The 24,338-nt window shown below is 43.9% G+C and overlaps 1 protein-coding gene across 1 annotated transcript in view; it reads left to right on the top strand.

The window, feature by feature from the left end:
- TMC2 (transmembrane channel like 2) overlaps positions 1-24,046 on the top strand; it is a 34,057-nt gene extending 10,011 nt beyond the window's left edge. Inside the window, exons 9-20 of the mRNA XM_026843522.1 lie at positions 3,314-3,456; positions 4,955-5,102; positions 5,557-5,745; positions 7,200-7,379; positions 8,200-8,352; positions 9,670-9,798; positions 12,751-12,818; positions 13,738-13,977; positions 15,745-15,870; positions 20,696-20,774; positions 21,668-21,788; positions 22,896-24,046. Of these exons, the coding sequence (XP_026699323.1) occupies positions 3,314-3,456; positions 4,955-5,102; positions 5,557-5,745; positions 7,200-7,379; positions 8,200-8,352; positions 9,670-9,798; positions 12,751-12,818; positions 13,738-13,977; positions 15,745-15,870; positions 20,696-20,774; positions 21,668-21,788; positions 22,896-23,155 (1,836 nt within the window). The 3' untranslated portion in view covers positions 23,156-24,046. The remainder of the gene's footprint in view (positions 1-3,313; positions 3,457-4,954; positions 5,103-5,556; positions 5,746-7,199; positions 7,380-8,199; positions 8,353-9,669; positions 9,799-12,750; positions 12,819-13,737; positions 13,978-15,744; positions 15,871-20,695; positions 20,775-21,667; positions 21,789-22,895) is intronic.
- Positions 24,047-24,338: the final 292 nt, after the last annotated feature.

Raw genomic sequence — 24,338 nt, 5'->3', positions numbered from 1 at the left:
TGTGGGCAGGGAGCACCTTGCCATACCACTCAGTTTGCTTGTAGCCTTGGGAAGGGAATAGTTCCTCATGTCCCTGCATCCCTATTCCCCTGAAATATTTATATGAGACTGAAGCTGGGAACAAAGTTTAGGAGTTGCACCCAAAGGGAAAGCCCAAGTTTCCAGCCACCCACAAGCACTTGGCTGAAAGCCCAACTCTCCCACACACACGCACACAGTTACTCTTTGCCTTTGCAGATTCAGGCCAAAGGGATTAAGTCTTTTTAGGGGATAGCCCAAAAGAGGAAAGGTATGTGCAGAGGGTGAAGAGATTCTGCTGTGGCAAATACCTTGGCATCTGACTTTCAAAGCTGCTACTTCTGCAAATATTTTTTAAATGCTTGTTCACGCTGGCCTGTATATTTCAAGCATGGGACCCAGTCCTTCTGTAATAAACCCCATCACAATTTCCTTAGCTAAAAAATCACAACTACTGTCATGTAAACCAGATTATTTAAATTAACTTATTAATATATCCAAATACTGGTGTGTCCAGGAATCTGGGAGGCCCAAACCTTCATTAGGCCACTCACTACAAAAAGGACATTGAATGACTCGAGCGTGTCCAGAGAAGGGCAACGGAGCTGGTGCAGGGTCTGGAGCACAGGTCGTACAGGGAGCGGCTGAGGGAACTGGGGGGGTTTAGTCTGGAGAAGAGGAGGCTGAGGGGAGACCTCATCGCCCTCTACAGCTACCTGAAAGGAGGGTGCAGAGAGCTGGGGATGAGTCTCTTTAACCAAGGAACAAGTGATAGGACAAGAGGTAATGGCCTCAAGTTGCACCAGGGAAGGTTTAGACTAGATGTCAGAAAGTATTTCTTTGCAGAACAGTTTGTTGGGTGTTGGAATGGGCTGCCCAGGGAGGTGGTGGAATCTCCATCCATGAAGGTGTTTAAGAGATGGGTCAACATAGCGCTTAGGGATCTGATGGAGTTGAGAACGGTCAGTGTAAGGTTAATGGTTGGACTGGATGATCTTCAAGGCCCTTTCCAACCTGGATGATTCTGCGATTCATTCACCACTCATTTTCTGCTGAAGATCAGCAGAGACTTTAGCTCATGCTCTCCCAGCACTTTCACCTACTTGCCAGAATCTGAAATTCAGAGGTGAATTAGTGACATTTTGAATAGCATTGCACTGAATGAAAAGCTCATTTGAATAGAACACTGTAAAAATACAGGAAGCTGCATTTAAACTCATTCAACCAGGAAAAAAAACAACATGCCAAACAGAAAAAAGCCCTGCAGGAGTGTTGCTGAGCTGCAACTGCCGATTTTGTCTGGGAGACCATAAACTATACACATATGAGTAAGGAAGTTGCTCTTGGATGAGGCTGTACCGTTGCGTGAAAAGCTGGCTAACATGACCTGCCAGTCTCCTGTCTGTGGCTTGGTACATACCTCTACATTCCCATCAAGCCCTTGATCCTCTGAATCCCTCTGCCATAAAGGTCCCCACCTGGAACCTACTCCCTTGCTACTTAACACCAGAGAGCAATCAAGCAGGCTTGAGAAACAATCTCCAGCTGTGGGGCAACAATGTACACCTATACCCTCTGCAACCAGGTGTCAAATTAAGCCACTCACAGAGGCTTGCCCTTTGAAAATTAATAGGTGCTTGTTTAAAGGAGAGGTGCAATGGGGAAACCTATTTCAGAGCAGGAATAAAATGAAGAGACAATAACGTGATCCTGAAAAATACATTTCAAGAGAGAGGAGCCAGGGAAATGTATGCTTTGGCAGCAAGGAGGTCACATCATGGATTTCTAGAGAAGTAGAAAGGAATAAATCTCACTTGGATACCCGACACCATGTCTCACAAATGGAGTTTAAAGAACGTACTGGATGATGTGAGCAGAGAAACTCCTTTTTCAGTCCCCGTTATTTGATCAATCAAAAAGGTAAAGGTTTGGGATTACAACCTGAGAAAAAAACATCACTAGCACCTTCTGGAACATTATACTTTATGAGGCTTTTTTCATTGCATCTTCCCCAGCACGTGTTATACACAACACACTACAAGCCCCAAGCAGCCATGCTGTGCCAGCTGTAGGCTTGCTGCATTTCCCCAAGTGGCTCAGCAGTACTGGCAGAAACATGTGCAGAGTTGTCCTGTACCTATGACATGGCTCTTAGTGCAGGGCAAACACGCAGCTAGGGATACCAAAGGCACCCAGGGAAACCAAAGCTTTAGATCCGGAATGAAACACCTAGCACTCTGGGGGAGCTTCATCTAATTGATTAAATGAAGGTGGTCAAATACTGGAAGAGACACCCAGAAAGGCTGTGGGATCTCCATCCTTGGAGATTTTCAAAACTCAGCTGGATGTGGCCCTGTGCCACAGCACTTAATTTTGAAATTTGCTCTGCTTTGAGCAGAGGGCTGTAGTAGATGACCTCCAGAGATCCCCTCCCATGTAAATTATTCAATGTCTCTAAACAAGACCCGTTAAATAGCCTCTGATAGGAGCTTCAAATTATGTCTCAATTTTGGTCTTTCTGAAGGCTTGATCAGAGTGAAGCTCAGCTATCATGGCCAGACTGGATAACTTTAACTTATGAGCTAAAAGATAATAGGCAAAAAATGGAGTACAAAATGCAATAAGACATATCAACTTGGATGAGAAATGACAGAAAAATAGGAAGAGATTACTAACGCAGGTTGAGATCTTCACACTCATTGAATGCCCAACAGTTTGTACAGCAAAAAATTGATGTACTTGAGGAAACATGGTTGATATTGTGTCTGAGCTCTGCTTTCCACAGGAAAGTAATGCTTTGATTTTAGTCTTTAGTTATATTTGCTCTGCAGGTGGTAGCCAGTAAAAGGAACTAAATCTGCAGGGTACTGAGAATCATCTGCCTCCTAGCTGCAAAGAAAAGTTTCATATCATGGTGGGAAAACCCTTTTCTACAGCATTTCTGCACAATCTGAGTGCTTGATACTGCCTTAGAAAAGCAGGTGGGCTACAGTCACGAGGAGCAATAAGGAGGTTTTGCTAGGAGGGATGAAACAGCGATGGATAAAAACTACATTTTGGTTTTGAGCCAGTATCCTCTGACATTCTCCCTCTCTTCTTCCCTCTTTTAGGAGGCTAAGCTCTTAGGACAACGGCTCTCAAAGGTGATAGGACAACAAACAGCTGAGACTGAGATGCTAAAAATATTTCCAAGTTGATTTTCTTTGTTTTATATCTTCAGTTTTCACCAGAAACCTCTTTTCTGCAGAAGAAAAGCCACAACTTACACAAATGTTTGCTTTTGCTTTTCCTCCAGGGCTACATCAAATACTCAGCCCTCTTTTACGGCTACTACAACAACCAGCGGACAATTGGCTGGTTAAAATACAGGCTACCAATGGCATATTTCATGGTTGGGATCAGCGTGTTTGGCTACAGCCTGATGGTTGTTATAAGATCGTAAGTACGTCTGGAGTTGCCCTCTCTACAAACACTGTCCAGATGTGTCTCACAGCTGAGTTCCCCTCCATGGGCATGGCTCACAGCTCAGTCCAGCCTTGGCCAGACAGCTGGGAGAGCTTGGGGTGAAGGGGACTGTGTGCCTGCTGTGTCCATGCACTCAGCATCCACCACCCCTGGCTCTGGGTGTACCTGGCCAGTCCCCTGCCTCAGCCATGTGCTCACAAGCATTATTTTGAAATCTCACACCTCCTTCTCCAGTCCTCTTCTTCCTCCCCTCTGGATCACTTCAACCCTTCCTCCAACATTACTACAGGGCCATCAAACAGGTGAATTTTTTACATGAAGGAGGATTTTACTTACAGTAAATTTCAAAGGCTCTTTTTCCCATCCTTTCATAGCAAAAAAAAAAAAAAACCAAACATTCCTGAAAACCAACGTGAGTTACACAGATGGCGTGAGGGGTACAGAAAAGAGACAGAAGCTACCAGACTACCTTTGATGCATATCCAAACCTATCAGTAGAGTTTTAAAGCAGGGCCGCAATCTCCATGACCCTGGTGCACTGTCCCCAAACGCCAGTGAGGCTCCCCGCTCTGAGGACACAGCTGAGGCACTTCTTGCTGCTGAGACAGTCTCTGCAAAGTCAAAAAATGAAAAAATAAACCCCCCTGTCTCTGCCTGGAGGGCACACCATACAAAGGTTTTCCTTCCTTTGCAAGAAAGAATAAGCCCATGGATTTGTATCACTGCTGGAACAGGCCCTATTGCTGTGCAACAGAAAGAGCCTCTTGAGCCTTTGTCTGGAGTGGGACATGGGGATTTGCTGTACATTTGCCATGAAATTGCAGCTTCTGTTGTCTCGCCTTCCTTGAGGGACTGGTACTAGGAACTCTAGTGGGGGTTACAGAAGGATTTCAGGGATCAAATAATAGAGAGAAAACAGCAGAAGCCGTATCTCCTCCTATGCTGATTAACAAGAATAATCCTTTTCCTCTCCCTGCATGACTTGCTGCAAGTTCTTTGGCTCCAGCGTTGTGCAGCTAGTGAAGTCTCACTAAAACTTTGTGTTGCAGTGGTTGTATTGGACAGCACCAGTGGTTTTTGACTAAATTTAACTACCTAAAGGTAGCCATAATCATATACTGTACCCTAGGACCCAGAAGTACTGTAAATAGACTTTCTTCATGCACTAATTGGTGGAAGCAATCCTTAACCTGCTTTAATCACCTGTGCTAGGTTTTTTTTTCTACATTACTGCTTTAAATACAAAACCTGCATAGCCCTGAAGACCCCATTTAACAGCTCAGCCCTCTTTAAACCTGAAGTCCAATGGCATGCGTTACACAGTTGCACCCAAACCCCAAGAACTGTCACGCTGCTCCTTCCTTACCCACTAGCAATCCCAAGCCACCGGCGCTGCTTTATAAAGCTGAAGGAAATGTGGTGGCTCTGTCAAATGCTGCCTGACCTTGTCACTGCACGTGTCCCTACACAGGATGGCACGCAATGCTAATGAAAGTACAGCAGACGGGGACGATGACAACTTCATTTTCAGCTGGAAAATGTTCACCAGCTGGGACTACCTCATTGGCAACCCAGAGACGGCAGACAACAAGTTTGCATCCATCACCACCAGCTTCAAGGTAACCCTAACCAGCATTTCTCTGTCTGCTTCTGGGGGTGGCCCCAGCCACTACCTTGGCAGAGGTTTAAAGGGAATTCTGGGTACTTATACAACATCTCTCTGTACAACCAGGGTATGGCACTGAACCATGGCAGCTCCAGCTCCCATGCCCAGGGTCATCATAATGCCCTTTTTAGGATTTGAAAAAAAAATAAAAAATTGTTTTACTTCCGCACACAATTCCCCCACAGCATTCCTCTGGGACATGTCAGGTTGTTTGCTACTCGATGTCTTTCAGTCAAACTGGGATGCCTGTATGAAAATTAGTTTGAATTTAACACAAACAAGAACATTCTATATAGGCAGAATGGCATGGGATTGCATTTCATAAGGTGGAAAACCATCTGATGTTGCCTTAGGCTGAGTGCTGCAAGATACTTTCTCCCCTTCTGTGAGCACCCCTGTTTTTTCAGGAGTCTATCGTGGACGAGCAAGAAAGCAACAAGGATGAGAACATCCACCTGAGGAGATTCCTGAGGGTTTTGGCCAATGTCCTCATCATATGCTGCTTGTGCGGGAGTGGCTACCTCATTTATTTTGTGGTGAAACGCTCCCAGACGTTTTCCAAAATGCAAAACGTGGGGTGGTATGAAAGAAATGAGGTAAGGGAACTTTGCTTCCGGTTTTCTGCTGTGAAAATTTGCCTTGGACATCAGCATAATCATTGCCACAGCTTGAGAGCAGCACCCAGGGCAGAGGGACTCCCTACTAGGGTCCAGAACTCCCCTTCAGTACCTTTGTACTTCTTTTAGCCATGAAGCACATAAGTCTCACTGAGAGTTTCCAGGGCAAATTAACAACTCCTATAGAGAGGGGAAAATACTCTTACAATAAATCACAATAAAAGTCAATGGGTCTTCAACACTTACAACACTATTTTCTAAAGAATCTGCGTCAAGTTGCATATTAATACTTACAAATTGTGTTGTAATAGAAAGCTCTCAGTGTTAGAAACATAAAGCTAAACACAGATCTTTATCATCCATCTTGAATCAAGATTTTAGAATGGTCATCAAAATTTTTTGGTTTGGTTTTGGAATGAAAAGTTCAAATCTTGAAGCTCGACACACACAGAATCTTTCAACCTATAGAAAAGTTTAATTTCAATGTATACTACATTTATATATCAAAGCCAAATTAAATTCAAAGTCATACATTTTCATAATTCCCTCAGAAAATATTAGCAAGACTGCACTTTCTCACAAAATGCTTTGATTTATTTCAGTGAGGTTTTCCCAAAGAAAAAAATCCTATTTAAAAAAAGTTTAATGTCTGAGACCTTCCTTGTGATAACTTGAGATCTGCATATATACTTTTCTGGGTACTGTCTCCTCTTCTGGAATGAAAAGTACTAAAAGAGAGACCTGTGAATCAGTGCCCACCAGCAGCTGCACAGACACAGTCCTCCGCAGGCCAACGGGCACTGGAGGTCTGTAAAAAAAGACACAGCCTGCAAGTCATGCCAGAACTAACACTGACTGACCAATGACCTCACTGACCACAGTATAATTTAGCATCTTGCACCACACAGAGGAACAAAAATATCACTAGAACACATTTTCTTGAGCTGCAAACCGAGTCCTTAATGTGCTTCCATTCAAATCTGTAATTGCCCATTGCAAAAGCAAAGGTGCTGAACATGGAAAATAAACATTAGCATTGACTAATTATCTTTATGCACACAAGCCAAGTCTTGCACTTCCTCTGAAACTAAAATAAGAACCTCAGAGCCGATGCAAGCAGTAATATGAGGGACTTGGGGAACCTAAATATTCATGAGTTTGGACTGACAGAGAATGAATTCTTCAGAGCTCATTCCTTTGAGATAACAGCAAAAGTGCTCCTGCAAGAGCAAGCCGTGCAACCCAGCCCTGAAGTCTGACACTGTTCTGCCTGCACACCAAGCAAAGCTAGAAGCTAAGCTCACGTTGGTTCCATCCCCTTTATAAATCCTCCAGAAATCTCCAACCAGTTGCTGGCAGCCCCTGCTCTGCTGAAAGTAAGATAGTCGCTGCTGTTACTATTAGTGGTAAATCTCGTTTTCCTCATGTGGCAGGTTGAAATTGTGATGTCCTTGCTGGGCATGTTTTGCCCTCCACTGTTTGAAACCATTGCTGCGCTAGAAAATTACCATCCCCGCATTGGGCTGAAATGGCAGCTGGGGCGCATCTTTGCTCTCTTCCTTGGGAACCTCTACACGTTTTTGTTGGCCCTGATGGATGACGTCAACGAAAAAGTAAGAGCTGAGAAGCCGTGTTTACTAGCATTTTCCAAAGCCAGGAGTGAGCACAGCCCATCCCCATGGCCAGTAGGGATGATCACCCCCTTTGCAGTAGATGCTTCCCCCATCCCCAATCCGCTCGAGCATCCACTGCAGCACCCAGGGGAGGCTCATCAACCAGAGGGGTTTCCAGAGTCTCCAACTTCTCTCTACAGCCCTGAAAAGAGAGTAGTTATTGTCTCCTATAATCATGTCATGTTAAGGCAATTTGATTTTTTTTTCCCCCATCTGACACTGTTTGCAATTTCTATTAACACAGACTTCAAGGATATAGTTTATAATCCTCTTCCCCTGCACTCCCCTCTTTAACATTATCCTGGTAGCGTGTTGCAGGCAGATAACTGCAGGAAAGGATAAACGTCTAACTGATCTGCAGAAAAAATGACTGGTTTAAGCTGAGAATTGGAGGAATTGGGGTAGTTTGCTCTGCCCTGAAAAATTATGAAAAAAGTGAGGAAGGACAAGTGAGGCTCCCTCAGCACACAGGAGGAGGTCTGGCTCTTCTACATGTGGGGAGCCAGCTGCTAGCTCCCCAGAATTCACAGTACCCTTTTCTGCTTTTGATCTGGAAGAGCTGCTGCTCCCCTGCTCCTGGCAAGAGAGAAGGAGTTTTTATGCTATTGCCAGCACTGCAACTCTGTTGTAAGCAAATGCTTATATGAAGGGTGGTAACTGGTAGGGAGGAGGGGGAATGCAATGCCTTGGGTCTCTCCAAACACATCCTCCCATATTTCCTAAAGCTTTTGGCTGGTGGGGGTGGGTCTCTTCACTGCAGCTGGCTGAAGAGGATGTGGTGAAGAACATCACGCACTGGACACTGATTAGTCACCACAACTCATCTGTGGGGAATGGCAGCACCGCCACCCCACCTCCTCTTGACCCCGCAGACGTGCCCAGGGGACCCTGCTGGGAGACAACTGTTGGCATTGTAAGAGATCTGTTATGTAGTAAGTTTCTGGGCTGGTTTGGGGCGGGGTTTTGTCATTGTTGATGCTTTTAACATTTTCGGGCTTGAAGTTTTCCTCGCAAATGACATCTCCTTTCCTGACTAACATAGCAGCACCCAGACAGCAGAAGTCCTTGGCTATGGTTCTCAAGCCATGGTGGTGAAATCCCCACCCGGAACTTGCCCAAAGGCACGTACAGCACTACTGCACTTGCAGTTAAGAGCATGAAAGGTAGTTTGCAACTATGTTTTTGTTCAGATCATGACTGTGCCTGTGAAGCAAACATGTCTACTTACTGCTGCAATTCTGTTCACATTGTAGAGTAGCTTTGGAGTGCTAGTGAACCCCAACCACAGGACATGCCCCAAGGGAAGTTCTGACACATCCCAACTCTAATGCATTGTGAGGTCATGGGACAAGAGCAAAATTAGGCAAAATGACCCCCCTGAAAGGCATGCAGGGTGGCCTTCAAGTCCTCAGAGCTTCACCTTACAAACCCACCTAGCAACCTTTACCTTGCACCAAGAAGTTCTGCAGCCAGACTATGTATGCTTTAAAAAGCAGTTATTTGATGGCTGATATAGAAAGCTAGGATTTACCAAGCTACAAGGCTATGCATTACTGTGTATGCTCAATGGGTCTTCACTAGCCAAGTGGTTTTCAGTTAAGTGGGGAAAGACCAGCCACCGCCACTTCTTGGAAGATGCTGATCCTTAGTGCAGCTGAGCTGTCATCCTCCAGATGCTTGTTTTTTCCCCTCAGACTTTTAAACCTTTTCTTATGGTTTTCTTTCTGAATTCTTGGGACACCAACTATCTCCATCCTACAAGTCTGTCTTCTGCCTGCAATTTTACCCTTCTTGTGTTGCACATCTCCCTTTTCTACACTTACATCTCTTCCTTATAACCGAGCAATTTCCTCAGGAGTCCACGTGAAGGTTATGAAGCTGAGCCATAGCAGAGCTACAAACAGTCAAAATTACCCTCAGTGTAGGTGTGCTTTACACCAGCATTACTGCAGCATTACCATTCTGCTTCTGGTTTATGTGCTGCCAGCACACAATGCAGTCAGTAACACTAGCATCAACTATCAGGGCTAATGTCTGTAACAGAGCTCGTGGTTCCCAAGCACAGAGGTAAAGCTTAGGCACTGCTGAGTGTTTGAAAACAGGCAGGGAGTTTGCTCATGGCATGTTTTTCTGAAGGTTACTGTTACGTAAAGACAAATGGCTTAAACAGTATTGAATGCGCTGCTGAAATTATAGGAGCTAAGTATTTTTTCCTTGTTTTAAATTGCAGGAGATTGTAAGGCTCACTGTGTCCGATATCCTGGTGACCTACATAACCATCCTGGTGGGAGATTTCATCCGAGCTTGCTTCGTCAGATTTATGAATTACTGTTGGTGCTGGGACCTAGAGGCTGGATTTGTAAGTCAGTGTCTTATAGCTGAGAAGACAGAACTAATTTAGGGTCATTTGGTTAAATGTTACAAACAGATTGGTTTTGAATGCTTTCAGTGGTCTTCCAGACTTGTCTGATAATTTAATTGGCATAGGTAGCCTCTGCATTAATTCTCTGGATCAATCAGTTCCATCCCAGAAAGAACCCTACAAAAAAGCAGGTCTCTTCCCCACCCTCAGGACTTTAAAACATGAAGTTGAGATTAAAAAAAAAAAAAAGTTAAATCTGATGTCCATTCAGTTATTAGAAACTCAGACCTTTGGGCCATTCTACACTTCAAAGTCCCAGACCTTTCTGTTCATTGCCCACCCCACATCCAGTAGCATGTTTTACTCACAAAACCATCTTCTGATTGATGCTGGAAGCTGGTGTTACTTCTGCTGCAGCGGAGCAAAGAGCATTTCCTTCCTGTCCCATGTATGTGTAACACGTGGACTCTTTGGTATTCATAAAGGCTACATTACCAAAGCAGCCAGCACTGGAGCTACACAAATACAGAAGAAAATTATGGAGGGAAAAAAAAAAAAAGCCCATTGTCACACATAAGAAGTGACAAAAGCAGATGGATTCAGCAATGGAGCTACCTTGAAAGATTAGAATTATAGCAGTGCACCGGCTGCCTAGCTGTCATAGCAGGAGGTTTTCAGGAAAGGCTGCCGAAGAACAAAGAAGAGGGCTTTGCAGGTGTATATTGGAGCCTGGTCAAGCGTGAACTGTTGGGGCACAACAGGCATTTTGTTGCTTGTGGAGCTCTTTGTATTTCTTCTGGGGAAGACAGAGGATGTTTCCAGAGTCGCTGAGGAATTTTAGAGCTCAGAGAACCCCCTGGCAACCAAGAAGCACAAAATTGTTCCCATTGTGTGGGCTCACAGATCACGGTCTTGTTGAAGCTTCTGGTTTACTCCTCCTGGCCACGTCCTCCTCTCCATTTTGTTAACTGCCTTTGATTTTTTTTTTTTTAGACGTTTTTCTCAAAACAACCTTTAGAAACACTATACAGGGTTTTCTTCATTCTCAAGATTTCCACTGTACAAATAGCTGGAAATATCTTCTGTCTTGCAGGCAGTCCTTGATTTATAAAAAAACCCAAAAATTTCCTGGACATCCATCCTCCAGCTTTCAGTGAAATTAGAAAGAGCTGCTTTAGGCCTTATTCTGCACTTCCCTTTCTCCTTTCCCCTGGTATTCGGCATCAGCCCAGGCAGGCTACAAGGCAATTTTGCACTGAGAAACAAACGCCATTCAGCATCTGTCTGGGGATGACCAGACGGAAATGCTCCAGCAGGTCAGCTTTTGCAAAAGAGCAGTCCAACCCAGGGAGCTCAGAAGAGCAAAGTTAGTTATTAGGACTAAGTAGTGGTGTTTATTTGTAGCCCATAACATGGGCAGCACTAGAGGGTTGGCATTCTCCTATATGTCAAAGGCAAAACTCTCTTTTTTGTGCCAAGTAGCTCCTATGGTAGTTACAAAGCAGAAAGCACTGTGACCTTCCCTCCTCTTTTTCTCCAGCATCTTTGGGAGATTCATGTATTCTTCCTGGTGCTGTGTGTATTACTCCACTGGTGCTCAAGTAGAGGTTGGTTTGTTTTTTGTTTGTTTGTTTGTTTTTTCCCTGGCCCAGGAATGAACAAAAGAGTGAAAAAGGATTTGGTAACAGCCATCTAACCCAACATACCCATGGGCACCGGCACAATTGTATATGTGTTTTTCTAATGTATATAGTGAATAAGTCTCTTGTTTAACCCAGACTTCTCACACAGAAGTACTCAAGGCAGAGGACAGCAGACACTGAAAGCTGTCTATTTTCAGGGGGAAAAAAGAAGCTAATATTAACCTCTAGCTAAAGATTTGAAGTAGAAATGAACCAGAATCAAAAAAACCCAAAGAAAACAACATTTACATCCATCCTTTCCCAAAGCTGTGAGTAGTCAGCTGGGCTCCTATCTAGTTTTCATCACAAAAGACAAATATCTTAAACCTCAACTTTATGAATTGCTGACAGTGTTAAGTACATGCAAACTGCATGAAAAACAGACATACTGCACGTAACATTTCAAACATAAGGGCATCACCCATCACTTCTTAGAACTGTGCTTTCCTCATTTTGATTTAAAAAAACCCCTTTTTTCAAGAAAACTTAAAAGAAAAACTTTAGACACAGTTTAATCTGCCAAAAGTCATTTGAGTTGTGTGCATAAAGGCAGATATATGTAGAAGAAAGAGTAGCTTCATCATAGACAAATCTAGCAGAATAATAATTTATAAAACAACAAATACTGTCAATAGATTAGACCAGCCTGTTCTGAATTTACAACCATTAGCACCCACATCAGACAGGTTGCTCCATATAAAGCTGTATTTTAACTACTGGCTAGCACAGAGCAAAATGCCACCAGATATCCATCAGGTCATATATTCCTTCATATTTCTCTCCCTTTGCTTCTCTTCTTCAGCAGCCTGCTGCTGCCAGACCTGGGGATGTGGATACATCTCTGGTGTAGCATTCGCCCTCCAGCTCATCATTATCACCATTTAGACATGCAATGTTTTACCAGGGTGGAACTGTAAGCCCACAGCCAGATACACCAGCTGGAGTGTAAAAGCTTGTCTCGTGCCATGGCTTCTTTGTTCACAGATGGCTTTATATTAGCAGGGAGAAATAAACACAGAGCGCCTCTAAGCACCTCCATATATCTTTCCAATTTTCAAAAAGCCAAGAGAGAAGCAGCAGCCCACAGTGCAGTAGCTCCAATTTTGCTTTCACCACAATGCTGCTGGTCATTCAAGCAGTACCCATGCAGCAGGAGCCCTCCCAGAAACCCCTTCATGCCAACTTTAAATAAGCATCCTTATACCCAGAAGCAAACAATAGCAGGTACCTCTAGCAACAACACACTCTCCTTCCTTTCCCCATGCAGCCATCCTATGCAGAGTTTGACATTAGCGGCAACGTTTTGGGTTTGATCTTCAACCAGGGAATGATTTGGTAAGATATTTCCTCTTTTTTTTTTTTTTTTTTTTTTTTTTTTTTGGGGGGAGGGGGGTGCATTATATAGAAAACCTGTCAGTGGAGTTAGAAAGCTTCCAAGCCAGCTAGAATAATCTTTGGGCTTTGGTTTATCTGATTGTTTGGCTTTCTGTGCTTGACTATAAAAGTGGAAATTTTAAAATATCAGCTTACTCATTTAAGAGGAGTAGCAGTGGCATAACTGAAACAAAGAACAGTCATGCAAATCCTGCCCCACTCCCACTTTTATAAGGTCATTTTTTCGCAGTGTTAAAAATTTATTCAGATAGTCCATGTGCTGGGGGAAAAGATCAGAAAGGGTTTTGAGGGCACAGTGAGCTTACACATCAATGCAAGGGTGGCATGGAGCCAGCTAGAGGAGGTTGGGCAGGAGGGCCATGTCCCAAAACTGGCCCAAGGGAGGGCAAACAGGAGCTGCTTTGCTCTGCTGTGGCAGCACCAGAGGCAATAGGCAACAGCACAAAGTACCCTCACCTCCTCTGGGAGTAAGGTGGTTTTTGCCACGGATTGGTAATTTCTACCTGTTCCCCTACTGCAGTATCTCTGCAGATTTAAGGGGGTCTCCCCCTGCTGGTTACATTCACCTGACATTTTCCAAGCTATCTCCAAGCAATTTTTGTCACAAACTGAAAAATCTCTCTTTGCAACCACTGCAAGGTCTCAGACCTCTCTGGTCCTCAATGCATGGTTACCGTACCCTAACATGGATGCAGGTGACTTCTCCATGAGCGTGGAGCAGGGGCAGCACAAGCCAGCCTGCTCAGACTTTGTGGGCAACCTTGCCACCACATGAACACTTGTTTCCTTTCTTAAAATAAAAAAAAAAAACTTCCAGCCTGTCAAAATATAGCAGCTGTCCATCTCCTTTCTTTTTCAGGATGGGATCCTTTTATGCACCAGGGCTCGTGGGTATAAACGTGCTGCGCTTATTAACCTCCATGTATTTTCAGTGCTGGGCTGTTATGAGTAGCAATGTCCCTCATGCACGAGTCTTCAAAGCATCCAAGTCTAATAATTTTTACATGGGACTTCTGCTGTTGATCCTATTCCTCAGCCTCCTGCCTGTGGCTTATACCATCATGTCCTTGCCTCCCTCCTTTGACTGCGGACCGTTCAGGTATTAGTAAAACACCAAAAAGGCCATATTTCTGCTCTGATGCAAGGGATTATTCTCATGAAGTTAAATGGCCTGGACTCCAGCAAAGATGGCAAAATGCCTCCATTCTCCATCTGGTTAACTCCTCAGCAACATGAGGCAACAGGCTGTGCCCAGCTGTGAGGTGCAAACTGTCAGCTGGGAGCACTGAACCTGCTTCTCCAGCAGTCTTGGCAAAATTGGCTGCTTTGCCTCCTCTGCTACATGATTCCTGGTGTTTCCCCAACACACACTGATGAAAGCACCAGAGGACAGCAGTGGTGGGACAGCAGGGTCCAACCCCCAGTAAAAAAAGCAATGGGAGCACCCCTAAGGCTCTTCAGAACATTGTAGGAGCAAAACAGGTCTGAAGCCTCCTTCTAAGACCTTTTCCATAAAGCCAAGAACTCCTCCATCACAAGATGTATTTTACATGTTGAATTTTGTTGGAAAATAGCAAGAAATAGATAGGTCTGAGCCTGGAAAGTTGCAGGTTTGGTTTGGTTTTTGTTTTTTTTAAAGCCCTTTTTTAAAATTAGGACAGAATCAGCACTGCACAGAGCATTCAGTGGACTGGATTAACACGCCAATAAAATTTAATTTGATTGAGTAACGCCATTTCCTGGGCCTGCTGAGTCTGACTCAGCAAGGACCCGGTTTGGAACAAATTGTTCCTGTAGATGCACTGGTTTAGGTTATTCACTTGCTAATAGAGAGTGACAACAGAAAGCTAAAAGATGCAGGGAAGAAGGCAAGAGACAAAAATTCCTTCAGTTCTATAACAAGGATAGGTGTCAACAAGCAATGTCAGAAAATCTGACAAGAAACTTGTTGCAGGGACACTATCATTTGGAGAGGAGTAATCTGCGATGTGAAAGAGCTATTTCAGTTCCCAATCAACCCTCCAAAAGCCACTCATCCTGATTCAGACCCTTGGCACACCTCTCAGCTCCACTGAAAGTTCAGCTCTCCTGGGCTTAAGGCAGTTGATGAAGCAGGAATACCACTTAGCCAAGTTTGTCTTTATTGACTCTCATCATCAGGACAGAGTCCAATACCTTCCTGAGCATAATCCTGCAAGATCCCAGGAGGCAATAAACCTAAAGTGGAGAAATAGCACTCATAGGGTTGAATTCACAGACCCAGAGATGCTGGGGAGAGAAGAAGGTCAATTATGTAATCCAGCCTTTTACAGATTTGTTCTTCTTTCATACAGAATACTCTCATCTGCTTTATCAATCCAGTTTGAAATTACTCTTTCACTGAGTTTCCTATTAAGCAATAATCACAGCTTGCTATTTTTGTCATTACTTAGCAGCACTTCAAGTTGGCTCATTATTTTAGAAAGACAGAATTTGCATATGGAAAGTCATCTCTACCATGAAAAGGCCATATTTAACAAGATATTGAACAGAAATGTATGGTTACTTCAATCGGTAGGTTTCTATACATTTCAGAGGGGTAAATAGTCATAACTCGTAAAGGAGACACGTGTGGAAATGAATGCATTAAATCCAGGAGCAAGTTGGTGTAGCAAAGATTGTTCTTATAATCAGTGAGCAGTGGGGAGGAATCGAGGGACCAAAGGGTAATTTAAAATGAATGTATTTCAAAATCCTTGGAGGCCAACAGCAAGCTGATGCTCACTGAAGGAGAGAGGAAATATGCTACTCAGCATCGTTAAATTAGGAGTTATTTTGTCCCTCCAGGAAATACCACCACTCCTTAACCGGCCATTTGTCTTTCCAGTGGAAAGAAAAGGATGTATGAAGTCATTCAAGAAACCATTGAGCTTGATTTCCCTCTTTTTGTTGCCAAGATCTTCAGCTATGTGGCAAATCCAGGACTGATCATACCTGCAATTCTGCTCATGGTGTAAGTTTTCCTTGTAATATTATATGTCTGGCTGGGGGAAGGAAGTTGAAAAAAAATCTGGGATGTTAGTGAGGTCTAAATACAGCTTCTGCTAAGATAACAGACTGGATTAGGGCAGACACATGCTCCCTGCCCCCCTCGCCTTTGCCCAACCCAATTTCCCAAAATTTAATTACCTGACCTAATTAAACACAACTTTGTAGATGAACTGCATTGCTGACAGAGGCCTTCTAGATATCAAAGCTGTCACAACTTCCATATGAAAATTTTTCAGTAGTCAGAAAGAAATAAATGGACAGTCTCAGCCTATTGCCTTCTGGAGAAGCAATTTCTGTCACAGCTGGTGGTATTTCCAGCACTGCCAAGTCAGGGCGTTCAAGATTTTCATGTACCAAAAATATGAAGACCTGGTATGTTTTTTGTTTGGGTTGTTGGGGATTTTTGGTTTTGCTGGGTTTTTTTCCAAATAATATACCTGGAATTTGTTTCAGTGATGTCTGATCATTTCAGTTTTGAAACCACACTTAAATCCCTAGCATCTTCAGCACTAGGACCAGGGCAGTCTTTTTTTCCCTTTTTTAAAAAGATATTTTGGGCCTTATTCTCAAGCTTTCCATTGGTATCAAAATAAGTGGGAGAGCTGTGGATACTTTATAGGTAGCTCTGAACACTGCAGACTAAACAGTGAGAGACAGGGAGAGTGTTGGGGAGCGTATTACATATGCTTGCATCCTCTGACTCTTCCATGGGCATTTATATACATCAGCGAGGGTCCTCTGGGCTGATCCCATACAGCTACTCTTGGGCACTGTGATCCTTCATTCTAAATAATCTACACTGAAACGAATGCCATTAAGTTAAATTAAATACAAGTTCCCACGTTACAAAGTTTCCTATAGAAACAGCTCGAGAAAAAACCCAATTAAACTGAAAATGACCTGTCATCCCTCTACATGCCTTGAGCTACTTACTGATTTTAACCTAAATAAAGATGATCAGATACTATAACTCATGCAAACAGATACTACACTTAGAAGAATCAAACCAGATACACGCAGGAGACAAGAAGTCTCACACTACATCCGTAGTATGGCCAAGCATGTTATTAGCAGCTCTACTCCTGCGGTCTTCACAGTAGCACTAGCAGATGCTACTGCAAACATGAGATGAAGACTTGAAGAGCTAATCCACCCCAAATGGATGACCTTTACAAAAGGGCTACAAGTCAGATTTCTGAGGCTTTGATACAACTCCCCAAAAAGGTGGTGGGAGAGCAGTAGATCTTTGAAAATAATGTTTTGTTCAGTGACAATCTCCTGCACTTTCCTCCACTGACAGCTGGGACAGGGAAGAGCACAAATCCATTTTATCTGCTGAAGAGACACCTTTTATCACACCTTCCCAGCCTGGGCTATTCCCACACCACAGCCTTCCCATTGGTCCATCTCTCCGAGACACCATTTTGTCTTTGCCCTGATCCCCTCCGCAAACTGAGAGATACCCTACGTCCACATTACCTAAAACATCCTTGTTTCCAACCCAGATACACTGCCTGTACAGCCTTTGAGGTTATTAGATATTTGTGATTTGCAATTATTCAGCTATGGAGAGAGTCACGGCCCTTGGCTCCCATGGTGCCTGGGCAAGTCATACCTATAGCCCCTTGACAGTAGCTCTCACATGCTCAGAGAGCATTGCATGTCTCGTGGAAGTACTGCTCGCTATGTGCACACAAACCTCCTGGGATAATCCCTGATGAAAACAGAACCACCATAAAAGGATGTTTTCTAAGGCTTGGGTTCTTTTGTCCTCTCAAACTTTTCAGTCGAGGGAATCACATTTAGTGAATCCCCAGTCTCTCACCTCCCCCCTGAAAGTCTTCAGCTTCCGCTTCTATTTCTGCTGTGGTGCAGACAGGTAGACAGGATCAAGCTGAAGCTAGCCTTTACACTGATCCCCATTCAGCTGGCCAGGAGATAAAAACCAGGGAAATGTAAAAGCTTCATTTGGTCCTGTTGAGCAGAGAGCCAGCAGCTCTCAAAGCAGCAGGCAAGGCAACCTACAATGCAGCCTAAATAAAAAGAATAGCCTCTACAAAGAGTGACAGGTGGATCATAAATGGCTGGTCTGTTGATTTTGATGGCAGACGCTCCAAAAAATGTGTTTTCTGTTTCTATGGACTGAATGGAGTGATTTTCTCTAGCCATAATAACCCCTTCTCTTTTTTCCAGGTGCAATCCAAAAGTCCTATTTATTTCTGTTCTTTGTTTCTGGTCCCATGTTTCTGGTCCCAAACAATGATGGGGGTCCAGCAGATGACATGGGTGTTAAACTTACTGTTTCTAGCTGCCTAAGGACAAGGGGGAAAAAATTAAAAAGCAAGAAGCAGCAGAAAGATTGTGCAAACAGGCACATAACCTAATACCACTTGGGTCTGGAGCAGGGTTTCTAACCATGTCTTGCAGAGCTTCCTGGCAGAAGCTAGGAACACCTTACTGCATCAAGAAGATTGAAAACTACTGTGCAGGCTAGAGAAAAGCAGTGACCCACACTCTCTCCACAGTTCTGGGGGAGCAGAAAATCAGAGAAGAGGGGTGCCAGGGACACTCAGCATCCATGCTAAACAGCTCAAGCATGGGGTGTATCCTCAGGCTCATTTTAGAAGCAAATAAATCTAAAGCACCCCACTGAAAATGGGTAAACTCCATTTGCTAATGCTTACTTGATTTCCCAGCAATGTTTACAGCTTTTCATGCTGCTGTTCACAGTCAGACCAGGACCTGGCTTTGTTCTGCCTTTTCTGGGAGCCAGACCTAGCAGTATAAATCAGGAATTCAACAGCAAATCAAGCACACCTGTAGGACCTGCCCAGGACACTGGCATACACCTTGGAGGATGATGCAGGTTGCTTCAGCATTGCTAACTACCTGCAGATTTAGACTGCAGCAAAGGCACCCCCCACATCCTTTCTGTGGCACTGACCCTTTCCCCTTCCCCTCCCAAGGCCCCTTAAGGGCAGTTCAATTCTGGACAAACTCAACCTCCCTTGAGCAATACATCTGGAACAGAGGAAACTCAGGCATAACCCCCGGACAGAGAGGGCTTATATCTCACAGCGTTTGGTAGAGGGACCTGGTGAATTCATATCCTTCCCATCAATGTCCCACAGTAGACAGCAGGGGAGGAAGGTGTGCTGGCTGGAGATGATGCTGGCAGCTAATGCAGAGGATGAGAAAGGACTGAAAAAGGAATTGAAATAGATTTATTTATTTACTCAATGAAGTTGAGAAGGCAGCTCAGAAACAGAGTGCATGGCATCCCAGATGGCTTTGAATAGGCAGATCTAGTTATCTTTATGAAAACAGTTCTCCAGGAACTTATAATACATCCTGGCTGGTCACAACAAAAACTGCAAAGCAGCCCCAAAACCCTGATTACAAAGTAATATTTCCTAGGCAATGAGTTTGATGACATAGGAGGAATAAAACTATCACATCCTTACAGAAGAACAAAAATAACATTTTCCGAGAGGTTTTTGAAGGACAGAGAGCTCAGATCACCAAGACTGAGTTTTGGGTTAATACTAGGCAAAAAGAAGCAAATGTCTTTCCTCTAGATAGACCCCTGTAAAAAGCCTCAAGAAAGGTTATCCTAAGCACCTCTTCCTGATCTCCCACCTGGAAACCAATACACCAGTACACAGTGCCTTGTTGGCATTAGTCAGGCACTTGCTGACAAAATCCTTGAGGCTGGTCTGAGGCTGTTAAACCTAGGCCAGACTCACACAAGATAGTTATGAACTCTGGAAACTTTTTTTTTTTTTTTAAGTCTGCCTTTTTTTTCTTTTACAAGAGAATTTTTTACTTTATTTTTTTAAAAAAAAACCTGAAACTATAGTGGTGAACTGAAGAGCTGGTGCTTTTCCTGGGAATGACTTGGAGTCACTGAGCAGATGATGTTTATAGTTGAGAAGAATAAAAGCACTCTACAAAAGCAGGAGGAGACATTTTTGACAACCAACATATTACTGGCTGGCAAGTAGCAGCAGTGGCGAGACAGCCCCAGACGCTTGGGAATCTTTTAAAACACAAAGGCTGACTGCCAGCACACCCTCTCCCATCCCACTCACCTTTCAGTTCCCTCCAGCTTGGCTCAGTTTTCCCCTGGTTTTGGTGTGCCCTTTTTGCACAAGAATAGGTTGGGGAAAAAACAAACAAACAACACCATGGCTGTGTTCTGACATGGCTTCTGCTTGTCCTTGGTTCCCATCTCTGATCACTCCTGACAGCCTGGGATGCAAGAGGCAGCCAGTCCTGGCCAAGCAGGAAAGGAGGACCATGCCTTGAGAAACGTGATTTACAGGAGAGGCTTCAGGGCCCAGCTCTGATACCATTTGCCTGGTTTCCTTTTTTTTTTTTTTCCTAAGGTCCCTGTGTAACCTGGTGCCTGTTTTGTCTCCCAGACCAGAATTTTCCTTTAAGCCATGTATTTTATCCAACATGTTGGTTTTCAAGGCTGGTGCCTAGTTTCACCAAACAAAGGAAGCAGAGGGAGCCCATGGCCAGCCAAGGTGGATGCAGGAGGGCAGAATGGTCATTTTTATTCTGTTTGAGCAGAACTGAGCTACTGGACTGGCTCAGCCCAATTTAGCTGACCATACCATAAGGCAGCCTGAATTTTTACTAAGCCTTGAGCCTCTAAAGACAGTTTGGAAACAGCTGGTGGGAAAACAATGTGTTAGAAGGTAGGCAAAAATTAAATGTTCCCTCCTTGTGAAACTTTCTCCTCTGATCCCATCACTACAGCAACACATTTGTTTTTGTAGCCTCGCCATCTATTACCTAAATGCTGTGGCTGAAGCATACCAGCGCGCCAATGCAGAGCTGAAGAAGAAAATGCAAATGGTAAGTATTGATGTGTCAAAGCCATCTTTGAAATAACATGCACTTCAAGTTTGATGTGAAACATACGCTTTTAAATTGCTCTTCACTTCTGAACACATTAGTGACACAAAGGGAAGATGCATTTTATGCTTGTTCAGTTCTCTCTGATGACATTAAATGGCTAACTGCAAATAGTGGTCACATCCCATAATAGGCTGCTATTTCATACATCAAAACTACAGTGAGTTTTCCCATAATCTGCACTTTCCACCTACAAAAATAAGTTACCTCAAGGTTCACGTAATGTTTTGGAGCCTGAGATTTCCCAGGGACAATAACAAGCCTATCAAAACCACAGCCAGATTTTGTACAAGCCGAAGAGCAGTAGAGTGCCATAAATAACAACATGTAACATTTTCTGCCAGTAATTTTCAAAGCACTTTACAAAGGAGACTAGTGTCTGCCTCTGCCATGCAGATGGTAAAAGCAAGATACAGACAGATGCAATGACTCAAATTAGCAGGGTAGGATTTGAACCTCATGATATCCAGAACCAGGAGAGGTTGCAACATGTAGAGGACCATAATGCAGGGCACCTGACCTAATATGAATTACATCTGTCAGCAGAATACCTGCAAAAGCACAGCTCTGCTCAGGTAATGAGTCTCAATGAGAAACAGCAAAGCTGTCCTGCTACCAGAGCCTGTGCTTCCCAGTCTCTCGGTCCTCCCTGGGATGTACTTTCTTTCCCTAAAACCCATGGTCTCTGGACCAAGACTCAGCACCTTGAACTTGGTAAAGAGATTACATGCATACCAACAAGCACTTAGCCAGGCCAACCATAACACCAGGCCACCATTTCACAGATTACGTTTGCAGTTTCAAACTAAACCTGATGTTTTTTATTGATGCAGCAACGTGAAGAAGAAAAAAACAAAAGAAACAACAAAGCAAGCACCAACCCTGTGCTGCAGGATCTGGAGGATTTATTTACACCAACTACAAAGAGTGAAAGTCACCTCAAACAAGCAGAAGGTAAAAACCAAACCTCCTTTTGACCCTCCTGAAAAGGCTCTCTTTGCCACCAAATTGTCTAGAAATGATTGAGAAGCTGGAGCGGTACACATTTGCAAGGGATCAGATGCATATAACTAGAATAGATTTTGTCTGCTTATAGAAGTCCACCTGCCAGTGGACACCCAGGAAAGGCAAGTTTTCAGACTGGATCATGTCTCTCTCAGGTTTATCACAGTGCAGGAACTGTAATCCAAAGTTATAACTCCTATCCCACCTATTAACCATGCCGATCAGAAAACCAGCAACTTATTCTGGGAACAATGCTGAAACACCAGCATTGTTTCTGGGCTGAGAAATGGAGACAGGCACAGACTTTTCTCCAAACTGAGGTTTTCATTAGAAAATTCATTATGAATGAGACAGAAGCTTTTTACAGGACTGCATTGGCCTTAGGTCAAACAAACGCACGCTGTAAGCTCTGCTGAGGGGATCCGTGGCTGGGCAGAAAGATGCAGGGTCCAGGCACTCTCAAGGAAGACATCCTCCAGGCTTGATCTGAACCAGTCATTTCCTGACCACCACAGCCTCGTGCTCTCATTTGTGAGAAACAGCACAATGTGAAAAATTTTGATTTTATCTTCATGCAGATGAGAAAAGCAGACTCATGCCACTAACCCTCCCGCCGCATTAAATGGGCTGTTTCTTGGAGAGGCTGAGACAAGCTGTAAAGTTCAGACCATCACAATACAGGTTCCCCCGGAGCAGACCCAGGGCACTCATTTAAATGGAAACAGTGCTAGCAGTGTTGTGGGTGCACTGAAAATAAGGACTAAGATCAGCAATTACCCATGACCGCCACATGGCTAGAGGTGTACCAGCTAGTAGGACTATCATGACTTATAAACACATCAGTAAGAACCTGCAAAGAGGGCTCAGGCAGCAGAGACCCATACGGGCTGTTGGCCAGGGGCTAATGGTCTTATTTATGGCTTCTTCACTCAGATGCTCAAACACAAATCTCCAGGCACTTGGGTTATTGTATGTAGATGAAACAGCAGCCACTGGGGAGAGGAAGAAAGGCAGTGTTTGCTCTCAAGAAAATAACATTCATAATCTTTGTTCTAGACAAGAAAATAGACTCTCCTAATAGAACCAGCCCAGCTGCGAAGACAAGACCAGACAAAGCAGCAGCCCTAGGTGGCAGCCCCATGACTGGTGGGAGAGGGACAGCATTCACCCCGCCACCACACATGTTTGTGACACGGCCGCCGGCACCGCATGTCTGGGCACCTTACCCTGGCCAGCCCAGGCCAAGGGGGTACCCACTGGGACCAGTCCCTGGAAGGGGGAGAGGGCAGCCACGCTACTCCTATCCTGCTCAATAAGCTCAGCAACGTTTCTCCTGTTTGACATTAAAATAGAGGCACTGCATGAACTAACGTAGTTTTAGTAGGAAGTGGTTACTGTATGTTAGCTATTCAGTCGTGATGATGATCTGTATCTATCCAACACTGACTATCTAAACCAGGTTTGTTTAGAAGCATAGCAGTACTTTGGAATTGTAACCCTCTAAGGCTCCACTGATTTTGATCACAAAGGAACTGGGAGGTGGTCAAGATGAAAATCAGCCATGGCATTGCTGAACTACTACACACAGGACACCGCCCCGTGGCCACTAACAGCAGCATGGCGAGCTTGCTCTGTGACATGAGTGCTTGTCAGTCCCTTCAAAGACTTCTTCAGTTAATAAAAGTAGTGTGAGTTTACCTGTCATTTCAACAAAGGGATGGGTTTTTTGCTGTCCCTCTACCTGATAAAATAAGTATTCTTTAAAAAAAGTGAGTGCCCCTGTCCAGCTGCATGGCAGCCACTCCTAGCGGAGAATTCCTACTAGACCAGCACAGGAGGAGGTTTTGTTAGCTTCATTGTCCTTTGTGACAGTTTTCCTGCAGGCTACCTCCTCCAAACTTTCATCTTTCTGTTTCAGCCCCACTGTGTATCTCACCACTGCTTTCTCTGCTCCTCTTTTCATAGTCTGTTGACAGCAGTTTGCACCATTATTTCAATCTCTAGATACAACTCCTAATTTAGTAACACCACCCAACACAACTGAAAGACTAAAAGTGCTTTGGCCTAGTTTTTGAATATAACCAGTTAGAAATTTATGGTGCAATTTTAGGATCATATCTTCCAAATCCACAGGACTTCCCAGGACTCCAGGGCCAGACTTCTCTCAGTTGACCTGCTCTTTTACACTTTTCTTCCTGTTGTTGACACAAACCCATACCAGCCAGCTTAGATTTGGTGTTCACATATGCGATGTTCTTCATTAAAATATTTGTTAAACTCATGTTCTCCAGTAAAAACAAATCCATAAATATAGCTAGTAACAATTCCGCTATAGTTGGGATATTTGGAATTAAAGGCTTCCACCTTGAATTTTTCCACTAAATGCCACAAATATTGTCCTGTGATGTGTTCAGGACAGGAAACTCTGTAATTTATTTCTCCTCTATGGCTTGACAGAGCACAGAGCATTTGACCTAAGTCTGGGAACATTCACCTTCG

Source organism: Athene cunicularia (genome assembly GCF_003259725.1).
Source record: "Athene cunicularia isolate RWA chromosome 2 unlocalized genomic scaffold, athCun1 chr2_part1, whole genome shotgun sequence".
NCBI classification, from domain to species: Eukaryota; Metazoa; Chordata; class Aves; order Strigiformes; family Strigidae; genus Athene; species Athene cunicularia.
Note: the sequence above shows the minus strand (reverse complement) of the source record. Positions and strands in the feature narration are given on the sequence as shown.